Source organism: Chenopodium quinoa, unplaced genomic scaffold (genome assembly GCF_001683475.1).
Source record: "Chenopodium quinoa cultivar QQ74 unplaced genomic scaffold, ASM168347v1, whole genome shotgun sequence".
In the NCBI taxonomy this organism is placed as follows: Eukaryota; Viridiplantae; Streptophyta; class Magnoliopsida; order Caryophyllales; family Amaranthaceae; genus Chenopodium; species Chenopodium quinoa.
In genome coordinates this window covers 1,686,450-1,703,307 of record NW_018742951.1, presented here as the reverse complement: position 1 = coordinate 1,703,307, position 16,858 = coordinate 1,686,450, and the positions used below count along the sequence as shown (strand labels likewise).

The 16,858-nt window shown below is 34.5% G+C and overlaps 2 protein-coding genes across 2 annotated transcripts; both read right to left on the bottom strand.

The window, feature by feature from the left end:
- Positions 1-16: 16 nt before the first annotated feature.
- Positions 17-8,033, bottom strand: LOC110728499 (protein BREAST CANCER SUSCEPTIBILITY 1 homolog). Its single transcript, XM_021908136.1, has 14 exons — positions 7,389-8,033; positions 7,199-7,252; positions 7,034-7,104; positions 6,273-6,386; positions 4,126-4,598; positions 3,780-3,887; positions 2,821-3,699; positions 2,633-2,730; positions 2,181-2,367; positions 1,990-2,081; positions 1,765-1,888; positions 1,514-1,679; positions 1,294-1,412; positions 17-587 (listed from the first exon to the last, which is right to left on the bottom strand). Exons 1-14 carry the CDS (start codon positions 7,442-7,444, stop codon positions 243-245), a joined length of 2,886 nt encoding a protein of 961 aa, XP_021763828.1. The 5' UTR covers positions 7,445-8,033; the 3' UTR covers positions 17-242.
- A 971-nt stretch (positions 8,034-9,004) lies between these two features.
- LOC110728468 (leucine-rich repeat receptor-like serine/threonine/tyrosine-protein kinase SOBIR1) lies at positions 9,005-11,311 on the bottom strand. The gene is made up of 3 exons (XM_021908111.1): positions 10,983-11,311; positions 9,307-9,424; positions 9,005-9,223 (listed from the first exon to the last, which is right to left on the bottom strand). The coding sequence occupies exons 1-3, from the start codon at positions 11,309-11,311 to the stop codon at positions 9,005-9,007; spliced, it is 666 nt and encodes a 221-aa protein (XP_021763803.1).
- Positions 11,312-16,858: the final 5,547 nt, after the last annotated feature.

Sequence of the window (16,858 nt, the reverse complement as noted above, 5' to 3'; positions counted from 1 at the left end):
GGCATAATCACATACAGAATTAATAAATCAGATCAAAGCTCAGATTTTGAGCAATAACTTTAAAACATGTTTATACAAAAGGAAAATTTACAGATGCTGCAACATTATAATTTGACAGATAAAACTAGTGTTCCTGATAAATGATTAGATATTCTCAAAGTTAACTTAATACAGTGCCAATGATTTAACTTATCGACTATCTAAACTTCAAAATGCTCGAGAATATTAAGCAACTGTGCCATTCACAGATCTTGCAGTTTGTGTCCAGCTATGCAATTCAAAACCCATGAATTGCTCGCCAATTTTGCTACACTTGAATTGCCAAGAGCTTCTGCATCCGATCTCCTGCTTTCAAGAATTATATTCTTCTTGCGAAGATCACAGTTGGCAGGCAGTTCAATGCTATAGACTATGATAGTTGATGATGCTGGAGAAGGGGATGCACCAATTTGATAAGTTTCTGCAATAGGCTTCCTGTGTAGCACAGTTCCTCCTGCTGCAGTAACAAGGTCTTGTAGATACCCCTTGTATGAAGGTTCAAAATCTACAGTAAAATAGAAATTGAACCCAGCAAAGAGCTTGGGTTGCTGCAATTTATAACATTTTAAATGAATATTTAGATGGAAGCAAATAGTAAGGTTTTCATATAATTGCACAGTTGCAGTAAAATGTTGCAAGTAGTATAATGGCTAAATGGTAAAAACAACTGAAAGTAAGGGAACTAGCATTGAGAGTTTATAACAATTTAGAATGCTTTCAGAGTGTAACATAATTATCAAAATTTTGGACTACCTATGGTATTCACGTTTGCATTAGATGTTCAGTTTGATGGTCGAAAAACTAGCTCCACAGACATGAAAGAATTGCCAGAAAATAGGTGTACTTACACAAAACGGACAATTAATGACGATGTTTTAAGGAATCATTTGACTTGTTAATGGAAACTTATTGTCAGCACAATCTGTGATGATTAAAATGGCTTCACCGTAAATAAACATTTCAAGTGTCAAGCTTCAAGATATTAAAAATGATACAAAAGACTATAAGCAACCACATTCATTGTGGATAAACCATTATCAATTTGAAGCAAGTGTTCGACATGTCAAGTAGGCCAACCAACTAGGAAAATGAAGCAGATTGTCAGGTTGGTGTTAAACCTCTGTACTAAGCACTCAATATGCTTCGTAGGAAGCTGAATCTCTTGTTTAAACAATTACATCATTAGTGTTGATTAAACAAAAGAGTAATAGTTGAATGTTAAGTATTGAAACTGGACTTCTGATTGAAACTTACTTTGTTTAGAAGCCTTATTCTCCCTAAACGAGGGCCATCCCGGACTCCATGAATGTCACAAGTGATTTCATAAGGAGCCTCCTCAATTAGTCTCTTGGCCTCCAAGCAAGCTTGAACCCCTGCAAACTCGAAAAACAAAAAATTTAAGTATAGCAAAGCCAAGCTATTAACAAGATTTTTGAAATTTTATGACAAACTTGATATCAAGGAATGCACTGACATTTGATACTTAGTATCCATTTTCCTTCCAGGATCCCCATCATAACTTTCAGTGTTCTTTTGCAAGCTCCATTTTCATTTGTTGATGCAATAACATGGGTAACATTTGGATTCCAGTGACCCAATACCTCAGCTCCAGAAGATTTTGCTAACTCAGAAACAGCTTCCTGCAGAACCCGCTCACATTAAGAAAATCTATAAATAGCAATTGTTGCCATAGGCGTGCTTATATGAAAAATATTATTACCCTACCTTATCTACAGTAGCAAGAGCCGAACAGCAGAGGACAACTTTCTCAGCTGGCCGATCAGAGTCCCACCTGTTAATGCTAGTAACATGTCTAACTGCAGCATGAGGTCTTTGGCAAGGAGGTTTCCTGCATAATAAAAGAATACATTTCAGAATTTTGCATTTTATGATGCTGTCTGAAAACAGCTGATCAGAAATCCTAGAGGAATTGGTTAGAGATTAGCATACCCCTTTTGATTACATTTTCTGACTTGTGTTATAGGCAATTCACAAGGCAACTTAGAGGAGGCATGAAGAGGACATAATATAACAAAGTGATCCTGATAAAAATGTGGTGAATGCAGAATGATAAATGTGGTTAGCATTTCAACAGAAAAGTGTCAGTAAGCTTGATACACTACAAACTAGTAAGCACTTACAGCATCCCAACGACACTCTTGAAGCTTTTTGGCACAGGGGACATGAAAGCTTTTGCGACAACTCTTCTCATAACAACCCAGAGCGGCTCCTTTCACTCCACATAAAGAGCACTTAATCCTACGGCTTCTTGTCAATTCTTCTTCAAGGTTGACCGCAATATTATCATAAAAATAAACATTAGGGGCCCTACACAAGAGTAAAATATAATGTTTTCTCTTTCACAATACCAGTTGTCCAAAATGCAACGCCATTAACATTAGTCACTAAGAGACCTTAGACAATGAGAATCAATAACATTAGCAAAATTTACAGCATGTAAATAGCTTGGCTGATTTTAGGCAAAATTGTCCAGGAATTAGTTAGCCACTAATCTTAAGGATGCTTCCTGTGAGAAGTAGCGAAAATAAATATACAACAGATTGGAATTCTTTTGGTTTGTTACGAAACATACCACTCAGTGCAGTTTTTGTGCGAACGGATGACAGAACCTTCAGAGTGATTGGCTAAAACTGGTCTACCTTCAGAATAGTGAGCCATTTCACCAGAAGCCTGCATTAATAACCATCAGTTAGTACATCCATTTGAATGTACTCAAGAGGAAATTATGAACTGACTGCTTGCAATAGAGTAATACAGTACCTCTGTCTCTTCGGCTGAATGACAGAAAGCACATTGGATGGAAACTCTGTCGCATTTGCGCAAAGCCGGTATGTCTTTTTGGCAATAGACCTTTCCCTTCTTTAATGAATTTCCTGAATTATCATTGTTAGATTTTCCTAGAGCACACCCTTCAGCTTGTTCTGCGACCTTTAATTGAACATTTTCACCTCCATCATCAGCATTTCTTATCAAATTACCGTTTACAGAAACCTCTTGTTCAGGCTCACATGTCAATTGACTAATTTTTGTAGGTTTATTATTGGACACAATGGATTTTCCTCTAATGATATCAGACTGGGCAAGAATTTTCTTCTGCTTCTTTCTTTTTACTGAGTCACCATCATGGATGTGCTCAATGCTGTCATATTTCCTCTTTAAGTTTCCCAATTTCTTGTCTTTCATAGTTCCTCTTTTATTTCTAGAAGCATCAGGAAACTTGGCAGGAGCATTGCCATTAATTTCCTTCAATATAGTATCAAATGATTTAATTCGTCTTGTTTTAGAAGTACCAGAAGCTTTTGCACTCTCTAAAACATTTTCAGTGCCAACTTGACATTGCATGAACTCACCGGGTGGTTTTGAACCATTAAGGGCCTCTCGAACCTCCATTTTGTTCTTTTGCCAGTCTTTGCTTACTTTTTTACCTCTCTTGTAGGAAGGTTTACACCCATTTTGGCTATCTTCAACTTTTGTTCTAGGATAGGCATTATTAGGTAGCTCCTTGTCCATTATACTATTCTTTTCTTGGCGATTAACATTAGCTAGGTTCTCTATAATCATTTTACTGCCAGAAGCTGCATCTCTTGAGGCTGCTTCCACCTTCTTTCCATGCATTGTATTACTATCTGTCTCTTCAACCTGCATTTAACTCAAATTTATACCAGAGACTGGAAGATACCTCAACATCATAGCTTGTGATGTATAAGAATGTCAGTTACCTGCTTCTTAATGGGGCTTGAACAAAGTTCAGGTGAGCATTCTCTTTGTGTCCATTCAAACATCTCACTGTCATAAATATCTCTGTTGCACTTGCTGAGTGGCTCTTCCTACAAGAATGGATCAGATAATAAGCTTACATACCCAATTATTAATTAAAAGAATAATAAAGTACTAGAAAAATTAGTAAGAACAAAAATCAATTAGATAGATGAATTAGCTTGAGCTGCACTAAAGCCTAACTAAAAGGCAGAAAGGTCAGCACATCATCTGAGCTTCAAGACACTAAGCACATAATTCATCATAATATCGTTTAACTTGGTGGAAATATAGAAATTGCAAACTTACTTCAACATATTTTTCTGCGGGCACATCATCATCTGAATCCTTCAGATCACTAAAAGAAGGGGCTTTCATTGGGGTACATGTCAATGTCTGATCCTCATCAGTCTGTGGACTTGAACTTTCTACTTCTCGTAACCAGAAGAAAGGTGACATGTGTGACCGTTCTTTCTCAGTTGAAAGCTGATGTTCACTCGGAAATGTTGAGCACTTATTTATATGATTGTTGATTACTTTGTTTTGAACAAGTCCATCTTTTTCCTGTTTTGCTGGACTTTCAGTAGTGGGAGAATGGGGCACTTGAACCCTTTTATTCGTTGCAAATGAAGATTTCCCTCTGTTGCGCCCAGAACGTTTTGGATCCACTTTTGATGCTACAGAATTTACTCTGCCTGTTCTTTGACACCTCACAGTCTTGGGAGTTTCTTCACCAGTATCCCTCATAGCATCCAAATCACCATTAGCCTGAACTTTTGCATCTGCAACATGAAAAGTATAACTTAATAGATGAACAAAAGATGTGTGTGTGTGTTGTATATAGGGAAGAGTCGAAGAGATCTCATGAGAAGTTTCTTAAAATGAGAAATAACTACACACACTTTTTAGTTGAATGTGCATATTCATTTTTAAACTAAGGCCCCATTCACTTTACCTTATTTTTGTTGAACTGAAATTAATTTTACTGAGCTGAAATTATATTTGCTGAACTTAAATTATTTTTGCCGAACTTAATTATTTTTACTGAACTGAAATTATTTTACTAAATTGAAATTAAATATGCTGAACTGAAATTATTTTTATTGTTTCCCTATTATATTTCTTCTTTAAAGTTACTGAATTTTACTGAACTGAAATTATTTTTACTGAATTGAAACTAATTTTACTAAACTGAAATTATTTTTACTGAACTGAACTTATTTTTACTAAACTGAAATTAATTTTACTAAATTTTTTTTTTTAAAAGTGAACTGAGCAACGCCTAAATGTGCATATTTTGATCACAATTAAGCTAAGAAAAGGTTGCACATATAGTTTTAAGAAAATATGAATTCAATTCAAAAATTATGCACGCCATATCCTTCATTTACTACTATGACTTTAATTGTGGTACTGATATTGTTGCAACTTTTTCTTTTATTTCAAATCTTTGCACATTCTGTTTATCTTGATCCAAACTAAACAGCTTAAGAGCTGCAAAATCAAACTGGCGGCAATTCTTTAACAACAAGACAGTTTTTTTTTTTTTCTGTACCACAGAATATCCTGAGTGTCAAATTCTTATGCTAGAACAAGAAAACACAGGAACCCTTACAGTTTCTCTTTTAAGGTACCCACTGAACTTACAACCATGAGTCTCTGAGCATGTGTTTACATGAATCAGGATTCAGGAATCAATGTATAAGAAATTAAGAATAACTAAGGGATTTTGAGATATGGTGCCAAGACTGTGAACAATCATGAAGTGGCCTTTGCAAACTAGGGTCCATTATGATATCGCTCTGGATAGAAAACTAATCAAACTCTCACACTTGATAATTTGATCCTAATCTAAGCAATCATGAAGTTCCTCATATTACTCCTAATCTAAGCAATCAAGCAATAATCCTAATTCGATCTTGAATAAAATATTAAAGGTTTGAATGCCTACTCCAAACACGTGAATATATGACCCTTGAATGAAATTAGACATTTATTTATACTAATGATAAAGTAGCTAAACCAAATCATGGGCTTATTAACTAGCAAAACAATTAAACAGGCGGTAAAAAAACAAGATCATAACACAAGGTTACTCAATAAGCCAAGTAATTAAATCAGGGTGTCAAGAATCAAGTGACAACTTATTCAATTCATGCCTTAGATTCTACATCATATTATCACTTCTATGAGAAAAAATATAACTCCATATGACACAACAGCCATTGGATAATAATGCCACTCATGTAAGGAGTATGAGCAGGTCAATTAAGGGATCAGTGATTCAATTAAGCCATGCAAGGAACAAAAAATGAATTAAAAATGATAAGCTAAAGTCTTCAAACAAATTCAGTCACAACAATAACCGAGGTTTAAAAACTAAGGCCCAAGTAGGCAATGTTTTCACAACTTCTTACTAAAATCCTTTATATATCTGGACAAAGATGCTTCATTACCTGCTAATTTGGTCAAGGGTCCACTTTGAGAGAGAAAGAGAGTAACCCCTGATGCAACTTCCATATTCTTGTATATGTTTACCAGATTGTCCATGTGAGGAGCAGGACGAATTTCTGCAGCACAAGAAGGAAGAGCTCGTTTAGAGAAAGTCATTGATTTACTGAAGAAACATCAACTGTCAATAAGGATCCAACCTTTCTGAAGTACTCTATTTTAAAGAACTAACTCTTTACGATATCAGAACCTCTATCACCTTAGTGCACCTTTAGCATTTTTATACGAAGGACAACAGAAACACATGCAATAAGATTTAGATATCAGCAACTAATTCCCTAATCCCTCAGCCAACAAAATCTTTTTTCGACATTCTTAATTTCCCTTTCATTTCATTAGTACAAATTTCTAGCTTTGATTTCTGTACAAATTTCAAGGTGTTATGACATAAACTACTGTATAGTATTAACCAGGTAAATACTACTGCAATATATTTGTGTAATACTAGCATTTTATGAACACAATGAGAAATTCCTTAAATGTGTCATCAATATCAATTCCTCAATCTCCAAGAGTTATTATATTTACTTTTTTGTGAGATAATCACCGTCTAACACAACGAACTTTCAGAGATGGAAGAAATAGCAGGCAAACAATGGACAATTTGGACAACCTAATGTTAATGTTATTATACTCATAATAAATAAAATGAACTAACACCAAAAACCCAATGAATTTAGAGAGGAATTGAGAGGTGTAAATGGACCTCGGCGCCGATAAGGCACTTTGCAAACCGGGCAATTGGAGCCTGACTTCATCGATTTATAAATACATGAACTGAAATTAATAGAAAAATCAATCAATATATTATTCAAAAATTATAATAAACCATAAAATAAAGAAAAAGGAAAATAAAATGATAGTCACTTACTTGCAGAAAACATGATTGCAGGTAAGAGAAACAGCAGAATTAAATAAACTCAAGCTGCAAAATAACCCAATTCAAGTTTACTCTTGTTAAAACAGATGAAAATATATTCGAAAAAATCCAGAATTTTCTTTAGAGAAATTAGAATGTAAATTAAAATTAAAAGAGAAAATGGGTAGAAGGGAAAATATACCAAATAGGGCATTTGAGCTCTCGGCCCATTCTTTCGAGATGCGACGAATCGGCCATTACTGTGAAATTGACAGAGTTAAGTTATTCTGAGGAAGAATTTGAAGAATTGGGTTTTAGATTTTGAGATTGATTGGCAGAATTCGAAAAAATGAAAGTGAAAATATGAATGAAAGAGGAAGAAATGGTAGAAAGGGGATGAATTAAAAGGATAAGGGGAGAAGATTACGAAGGAAGGAAGTTTGGTGGGAAATGTCAAAGTTTTTCAAAATTTTTAAACCCCGCCAAACTTTTTTGCCGAAACTTCTTCATTTGCTATTTGCTACTCCGTATTAGATAGTACTGTTTAAAGGGAGAATAACACGTGTTAACATCTCCATTCATTTTTTTATGTATTTTTTTTTTGTCAAATCTTCATGGTCATAAAAATTACAATATCTCTTCGTTACAATTTAATAATCTCATTTTGACTTTTTTTATAGTTAAATTTTAAAATTTTGGCCAAAAACTCATATTAATATATAAAAATAAAATATAGTTATGTGATAATTGTTAGATACGTATCGGTAAGTAGTTTTAATATTTCGTATCAAATTTTTATAATTTTTGTTAATATATAATTAAAGATATTAATGGTGAAAGGAGCATCTTAAAAATCATGCAAAGTCAAAATGAACTATCATTTCGAAACGGAGGGATTACTACATTAGAATAATTGAAGATATTAATATCTGCGATCATTATGAAACTGATCGAGTATGGTCCTTACTCATCTAATTTTTTAAAAAGTTATTTGTTGTGAAATTATTTTATTTTATATGAACCTATCTTAATTTATACAAGTATTATGAACTTATTGTGCCCTTACGATACACAATTTTATAAATCAACATATGAATTTTTATAACACATATATATCTTTAATGCAAGTTAACGATTAATAATTGACTCCTTTTATATTAACAAATGAAACATTCATCTTTATATATACACACAATTTAGACACACAATAATGACCAACATAGACGGAGCCATTTTAAGATAAGGGGGTCAATTGACCCTACTTATTAACTCACTCTTGTAAAAGTTTGCTACATAATTCAATTATAATAAGAAAATAAAACAGCTAAATTAGTTTTTTTGGAGAAACAATCTACGAGTTCGATCGACAAATATAAGGTACCCAAACTTAATTAAATAAGTCAATTAATATGCGGATGCAATATGTGCTATATTAATATATGTACACGTACTATATATATGATATATGTGCAATATAGGTACAATATGTGTACAAAAATAATATAATAAACACATTTAAGTTAAATTAGAATTTTCTTCAGAAAAAAAAAAGTTAAATTAGAATTTAGTATATATTAATTTATTTGAACCCACTTGAAATTAAAATAATGCTAGGTTTGCCACTCACGCTGTGAGCTTCTGGTGTTTGTGGTGGCCATTATTAAGAAACTATTATATTACTTTGAAGCAATAAACTAAACAAATAGACACACTAGATATATTTTAATTTGGTGTGGCAGAATTTTATACTAAAACCACACTTGTACCTAGGTAACTGATTTGATCCAACATGCAACAAATATCATGACTATTAGGCCTCTATTCAGGGTCAATATGGGTGCTATAGCATGCAATATTTAGCACTTGAAGCATTTGCTTTTCATACCCATTACCCATTAGCGAAGAATCAATTGCTCTTTTAGGATCCTCCGAAGACATAATATTTTTCATCCATATCTTCATATCCACCCTTCTTGTTTCTTGAAAGAAATTATCTTCCAATAGCTTTCCTATCACCAAACTTCCAAGAATCAGCCCCTGTATACAACACACTTGTCCGTGAACTGACAACCCTCGAAATAGCAGTGTACTTTAATGTTCAAGTAGCAATTGAGAATGACGTGAGTGTTATCGATTAACATTTCTTTTGCTAGCCCAAAATCTGCAATACGAGGCTCCATGTCATCATCAAGAAGGATGTTGCGTGGCTTGAGATCTTTGTGAATGATACGGCGATTACTGTTCATATGGAGATATTCAAGTCTATAAGTCATTCCAACGGCTATCTTATTTCGGATTAACCAATCTAATTTTGTGCTTCCATTGGCTACTTTTACCATTAAGTCTTGCAAACTACCATTTTTCATGTACTCGTACACAAGTAAATTACAATTTTGTCAAGCAACATCAGCAAGGAGAAGTAGCAAATTGCGGTGCCTTATTCTTCCTACAACCTGTATCTCCAACTTGAGTGCACGCATATTGCTCTCTAAACTTTTCGTATCTTCTTCATAGAGCTTCGCAGCCTCAATAGGCACTTAGGCAGTCCCTTTATCTTCTTTATTGCAATCATCTTGCCATTGCTCCCTAGCAACTCTGCTTTGTATACTTTACCGCATCCACCTCTTCCTATCAACTCTAAATTTTACAAACCATCTTCTTCATCCAAAAAAGCAAGTTCATTTTCATTTTTAATAAGTCTATTAAAGATTGTCATTGGCTGCTCACCCTTTTCAAAGGCCGCTCACTTCTACCACCACATAACATAGCTAGACTCATTCTCACAATAAATACATATATCGTCACGCCTGTAGCTCCCACTATTCCTCCAGCAAGTAATCCAAGTAGCCACGCTCATAGGTGGAGCCATGTTTAAGATAATGAGGTCAATTGACGCTGCTTATTAAGTAACTCTAGTAAAAGTTCGCTACACTATTCAATTATAATAAGAAGATAAGACAATTAAATTACTTTTCTTGAAGAAACGATCTACGAGTTCGATCAACAAATATAAGGTAGCCAAACTTAATCATATATATAGTACGTGTACATATATTAATATTGCACATATAGCATCTGCACATTAATTGACTCATTTAAGTAAACATATTTAAGTTTAATTAGAACTTAGTTATATTAATTTTATTTGAACCCACTTGAAATAATTGCTAGGTCTGCCATTCACGTTGAGAGCTTTTGGTGTTTGTTGTGGCCATTATTAAGAAACTATTATAATACTTTGAAGCATAAGTTAAACAAATAGACGCACTAGATATGCTTTAATTTGATGTGACATAATTTTATAATAAAGCCACACTTGTACTTGGGTAACTAATTCGATCCAACATGCAACAAATATCATAACTATTAGGCCTCTGTTCAGGGTCAATATGGGTGCAATAGCATGAAATATTTACAACTTGAAGCATTTGCTCTTCATACCCATTATCCATAGTGAAGGATCGATTACTCTTTTAGGATTCTCCGAAGGCATAATATTCTTCATCCATATCTTCATGTCCACCTCTCTTGTTTCTTGAAAGAAATTATCTTCCAAAGGCTTTCCTATCTCGTACCAAGCTTTCAAGAATTAGTCCAAGGCTATATACATCACATTTGTTTGTGAACTGACAACCCTCAAAATACTCTGGAGCCATATACTGTAATGTTCATGCATGTAGCAACTGAGAATGACGTGATTTTTATCGATTAACATTTCTTTTGCTAGCCAAAATTCTACAATGCGAGGCTCCATGTCATCATCAAAAAGGATCTCTATGAATGATACAGCGATTACTGTTCATATATATGGAGATATTCAAGTCTATAAGTCATTCCAATGGCTATCTTATGTCGAATTAACCAATCTAACTCTGTGCTTCCATTGGCTACTTTTACCATTAAGTCTTGCAAACTACCATTTTTCATGTACTCGTACACAAGTAAATTACAGTTTTGGCGTGGAACATGAGCAAGAAGAGGTAGCAAATTGCAGTGCCTTATTCTTCCGACAGCCTGTATCTCCAACTTGAGTGCATGCATATTGCTCTCTAAACTTTCCGTATCTTCTTCACAGAGCTTCGCAGCCTCAGTAGGCAGTCCCTTTATCTTCTTTATTGCAATCATCTTGCCATTGCTCCCTAGCAACTCTGCTTTGTATACTTTACCGCATCCACCTCTTCCTATCAACTCTAAATTTTACAAACCATCTTCTTCATCCAAAAAAGCAAGTTCATTTTCATTTTTAATAAGTCTATTAAAGATTGTCATTGGCTGCTCACCCTTTTCGAAGGTCGCTCACTTCTACCACCACATAACATAGCTAGGTTCATTCACATAAATAATATAAATATCATCACGCCAATAGCTCCCACTATTCAAATTTAAGTAGCCACGCAACCATAGGCGGAGCCATGTTTAAGATAATGACGTCAATCGACCCCACTTATTAACTAACTGTTGTAAAAGCTTGTTACATTATTCAATTATAATAAGAAGATAAGACAATTAAATTACTTTTATTGGAGAAACAATCTACGAGTTCGATCGACAAATATAAGGTACCCAAACTTAATTAAATGAGTCAATTTAATGTGCGGATGTTATATATATGCAATAATATATGTACACGTATTATATATATGATATATGTGCAATATATGTACAATATGTGTACAAAAATAGTATAATTAACATATTTAAGTTTAATTAGAATTTAGTATACTACGTATTTTAATTCATTTGAACCCACTTGAAATATTGATAGGTTCGCCACTAAATTGATTGACCAATGCATAAATTATTAGAAATTGTTATTCCGAATAATATATATTCCGTTATTCTCATCTCTCATTTTTTTTCAGTTTTTCCTAATTGTGGATTTAGTCTAGCAGGAGAATCAAACTAATTATAAATGTTGTAATAATTTTTTTTCCATAATAAGAATAAAGGCTCTATGTAAGTTCTGCAACAAAAGTTTGAATTTAAAAAACTTATATTTGAAAATAGGAGGGGTCTGTTATGTTCACCTTATTTTCACTTATTTCAGGTGTAATAATTTCAGATAAGTTTAGTTAAGTTCAGATAAATTCAGGTAATTTCACAAGTTCAGATTAGATAAGATAAGTTTAGATAAGTGAAAATCAGGTGAATAGAACATACCCGAAAATTTGGTAATATTAATTCCAACTTTGAGTCATTTACTTTTATTAATCCAACTATCAATTATTTTTTTATAATCCCAACTTTGGGGGTGTTTTTTCCTAACAAGTCATGACCAGTCAACAAAAGTCAATGAACTATAATAACAGGTACTTAAACACGTGTCAAGCCTTGATTGATAAAAAAAATAAAATAATTTTTTTTAAAACAAATTTAAAAAATGAAAACAAAAAAAAAACCACCACCCCACCTCCTCCCCGCCCCCCCCCCCCCCCCCGCCCTATCCTTTCTGTGCCAAAAACGCTGAGTACTATCTCAATTTAAAAACCCTAAACTTACCTATTATCTTTTCTTACCTTGAAAATTTTAATTATAAAAATACTTATTTTAAAAAAATCAGCTCCTTAAATAATACTTCCTCCGTTTCACAAACATTGCAACAACTTCTATTTTAGAAAGTTTTACAAGTATTGCAACTACACACGATATCCATCCAATCATGATATATCATTGGAATCTTATTTCAAGCCTTCAAGGGATATCCAATCATGTAAGATAAGCACAAAAATATATGAAGCACAAAATTTAAATTTGCTCGGCTTAGGAAATGACAATGGACTATAACCAAACTAGTCATTGAAGTTATTCTTGGGCTTTATTTTGGAGACATTTTTAAGTGTCTAAACCAATCTTAGCTAATGCTCTACTAGCCGTCAAAGTCTCAATTACTTTAAGAGGGAGTCCATCAAGGCATCAACCTTTACCCACAAGGCAAGTTTGTTAAACAAAACATCACATAAGGCTTGACCAGGGTTCCATGAGGAGAAAAACAATAAGAGCCTTAGAGCCCCTTGAAAATTAACATAATATTATCTGTATCCACCACATGGTTGCAGAATTACATGAGAAAAGAAACAGACCATCTCAACCTTCGAGACTGAAATAGGTCCATTAGATAGATTCTTTTGGGTCTATAGGGAAGGTTGAAATGGTTGAGAAGAGGAGGGGAAATCCATGACAGGGAAGAAAGAAAGCCTCTAGAAAAAGTCTAGAGAGAGGCTCTAAAAATCACCCAAAGGTGTATAAATTATTGTATGATAGCAACGTTTTGAATATACTTTTTTAATTACTTAATTCTGTAAAAATTATAATGCTGATATAACAAAAGTATACGTGTTAAAAGAATTTACCGATAGAAAAGTTTTGATTAATAAAAGGAGTAAAGGAGTGAAAGAAGATGGGTGAAATTGTTGTAGTGTTATGATTGTATTCTTACTTCTATGACATTGTATTTATAGCCATGAGTTACACTAATAATACAATAATTACTCACATAAAGCCATATGAAAGCACAAGTGTTTGGACCTATATGAGCATTGTGTAATCAAATCAATAATTGGCATTCACTTATTAGACTTATCTTCTAACACTCCCCCTTGAATGCCACTAAAAATCTTGCTAGGTAAAACTTTATGGGATAAGACCCATAGCCAAAAGAGTACAACAATATTATTGTATTATATGCTTTGGTATACTGCCTCGTTAAAAACCTTGTCAGGAAAAACCCAGTGGGATAAAAATCTGATCGAAGGGAAAAAGAGTGCAGTGCATATAATACTCCCCTTGATTTCAGCATAGTTCATGAAGATGTCGCATCCCAATTTTGTGAACCAATTGCTCAAATTTCTTGGAAGGAAGTGATTTGGTGAACAGATCGGCAAGGTTGTCACAAGACTGAATTTGCTGGATATCTATTTCCTCATCCTTTTGCAGATCATGTGTGAAGAATAGTTTTGGAGATATATGTTTTGTTCTATCTCCCTTAATATATCCTTCAGTTACTTGAGAGATGCATGTTGTATTGTCCTCAAATATGGTGGTTGGATTTTCAGTTATTGCTTTCATTCCACACTCTTCTTGGATATTACTAATCATCGACCTTAGCCATACACATTCTCCTCCTGCTTCATAAAGGGCTATCAACTCTGCATGATTTGAGGATGTCGCGGTCAATGTCTGTTTTGTTGATTTCCATGATATTGCAGTGCCGCCATAAGTGAACAGATATCCATTTTGTGACTTGGCATTTTGAGGGTCCGATAAGTATCCAGCGTCTGCATACCCAACGAGAGCAGCATCTTGTTTCGATTCATAATATAAATCAAGGTCTTGTGTCCCTCGTAGGTATCGGAGTAAGTGTCGGACTCCCTTCCAATGTCTGTATGTCGGTGCATTGCTGTACCTGGCTAACAAATTTACAGAGAAAGCTATGTCGGGTCTAGTGTTGTTAGCTAAGTACATTAAGGCCCCAGTTGCACTTAAGTATGGTACTTCTGGACCCAGAATTTCTTCATTTTCTTCTCGGGGTATGAATGGATCGTTTTTCATATTCAAAGAACGAACAACCATTGGGAAGTTGATTGGAGTTGCTTTGTCCATGAAGAATCTTTTCAAAACTCTTTCTGTATAGTTTGATTGATGGACAAAAATACCAAGACTCAAGTGCTCAATTTGCAATCCAAGGAAAAATTTAGTTTTTCCAAGGTCTTTCATCAAGTATTTTGCAGTTTTCTCAAGTTCATTTGGGGTTCCGATGATATTCAAATCATCAACATAAACTGCAATAATAGCGAATCCTGATTGTGATCGTTTTATGAAAACACAGGGACTAATTTGGTTGTTCTTGAACCCTTCTCTCACAAGGTATTCACTGAGACGATTATACCACATCCTTCCAGATTGTTTCAATCCATAAAGTAACCTTTTTAGTTTTATGGAAAGTAATTGTCTAGGCTTGTGGTTTTGTGGCAGTTTCAGTCCTTCGGGGACTTTCATGTAAATGTCTGTATCGAGTGACCCATACAAATACGCAGTCACTACATCTATTAATCGCATTTGCAGTCCTTTTATGACTGTCAAACTTACCAGAAATCTTAATGTAGTTGCATCAACTACCGGAGAATATGTTTCTTCATAATCAATCCCTGGAATTTGAGAAAATCCTTGGGCTACAAGTCTTGCCTTGTATCTAACTATCTCATTTCTCTCATTACGTTTTCTCACAAATACCCATTTGTATCCAACAGGTTTTACACCTGCTGGTGTAAGAGTTATCTTTCCGAAAACTTCTCGTTTTTCAAGTGACTTCAACTCAGCCAGCATTGCCTCCTTCCACTTTGGCCAATCACTCCTATGTCGGCATTCTTCCACTGTTCTTGGTTCAACATCATTTTCATCAGACACAATGTCGATTGCGATGGAATTTGCAAATATTTCATCCACGATAACATCTTTCCTATTCCAATGAGTCTTGGTAGAGACGTAATTCATTGAAATTTCATTGTTATCGACGTTTTGAACATCTTGTTCATTCCTCGTAGGGTTGTCTTCTTGTTCGTCCCCTTTTGGATTATCATCATTTTCTTTAATTTCATCCATATTTGGTCTTTCGACCTTCTGACGGGGGAACATTATTAGTCTCATTTTCTATTCCATCCAATCTTTTCAATTTGCTTGGTTTAGAATCTTTTGAACCAAGTGGTCTCCCACGCTTTCTGCATGCCTGAGATTCATTCTCAATGGCCTTATTTTCAATTGGGATTTCAATACGTGCAGGGGCATTTTCTGCTGGTATATGTGATTTTGTCACCTTCTTTGTGTCTACAAATGCATCGGGCAATTGATTTGCAACACTTTGTAAATGAACAATTTTCTTGACTTCTTGTTCACACATATTTGTTCGTGGGTCTAACATCAACAATTGTGTTGCATTCCAAATAAGTTCTATTTCTTTCTTGCGTGGGTCCACTTTCTCTCCCCATAAGGCTGGGAATACTGCTTCATTAAAGTGACAGTCGGCAAATCTAGCCGTAAATAAGTCACCAGTCAATGGTTCAAGATATTTAATTATAGATGCGGATTCAAACCCAACATAAATTCCCAGCCTTCTTTGTGGACCCATTTTTGTTCGTTGGGGTGAAGCAATAGGAACATATACAACACAACCAAAGATTTTTAGATGTGAGATACTTGGTTCTCTACCACAAACAAGTTGTAGTGGTGAGAATTTATGATAAGCCGTAGGTCTCAATCTGATTAGTGCTACTGCATGTATTATAGCATGTCCCCAAGCAGATGATGACAATTTTGATCTCATTAATAATGGTCTTGCAATCAATTGTAATCTCTTAATTAGTGATTCAGCTAGACCATTTTGTGTATGGACATGAGCTACTAGATGTTCAACATCAATTCCAATTGACATACAATAGTCATTAAATGTTGTGAATCGCTAAACATCGCCCGCAAATTACCATATAAAGCCCACAAATATGACTTGGTGTGACCATTATGCCCATTTTCTAAAATTGAACAAATCTCGATTTAAAAAATGTAGAGCCGTACTGGCTCGCCGGGGGAGACCGGAGGGCAGGCCGGAGATGCGGGGGACGCCGGAGGTACGTCATCGTCGACGGAAAACGAGGTAAGTCACCGTTAAAATTCACGGTTTAC

What these genes read in the sequence shown, in the direction of transcription:
- LOC110728499 (XM_021908136.1), bottom strand. Translation starts at nt 7,444, where the DNA reads ATGGCCGATTCGTCGCATCTCGAAAGAATGGGCCGAGAGCTCAAATGC. An exon ending in CACAAAAACTGCACTGAGTG is followed by an intron (nt 2,368 to 2,632) that starts GTATGTTTCGTA and finishes ACTCTTGTGTAG; the next exon opens with GGCCCCTAATGTTTATTTTT. An exon ending in CTCTTGCTACTGTAGATAAG is followed by an intron (nt 1,680 to 1,764) that starts GTAGGGTAATAA and finishes CGGGTTCTGCAG; the next exon opens with GAAGCTGTTTCTGAGTTAGC.
- LOC110728468 (XM_021908111.1), bottom strand. Translation starts at nt 11,311, where the DNA reads ATGATTGCAATAAAGAAGATAAAGGGACTGCCTACTGAGGCTGCGAAG. An exon ending in TATCTCCATATATATGAACA is followed by an intron (nt 9,425 to 10,982) that starts GTAATCGCTGTA and finishes CCATATGAACAG; the next exon opens with TAATCGCCGTATCATTCACA. An exon ending in TGTTAATCGATAACACTCAC is followed by an intron (nt 9,224 to 9,306) that starts GTCATTCTCAAT and finishes TGTTGTATACAG; the next exon opens with GGGCTGATTCTTGGAAGTTT.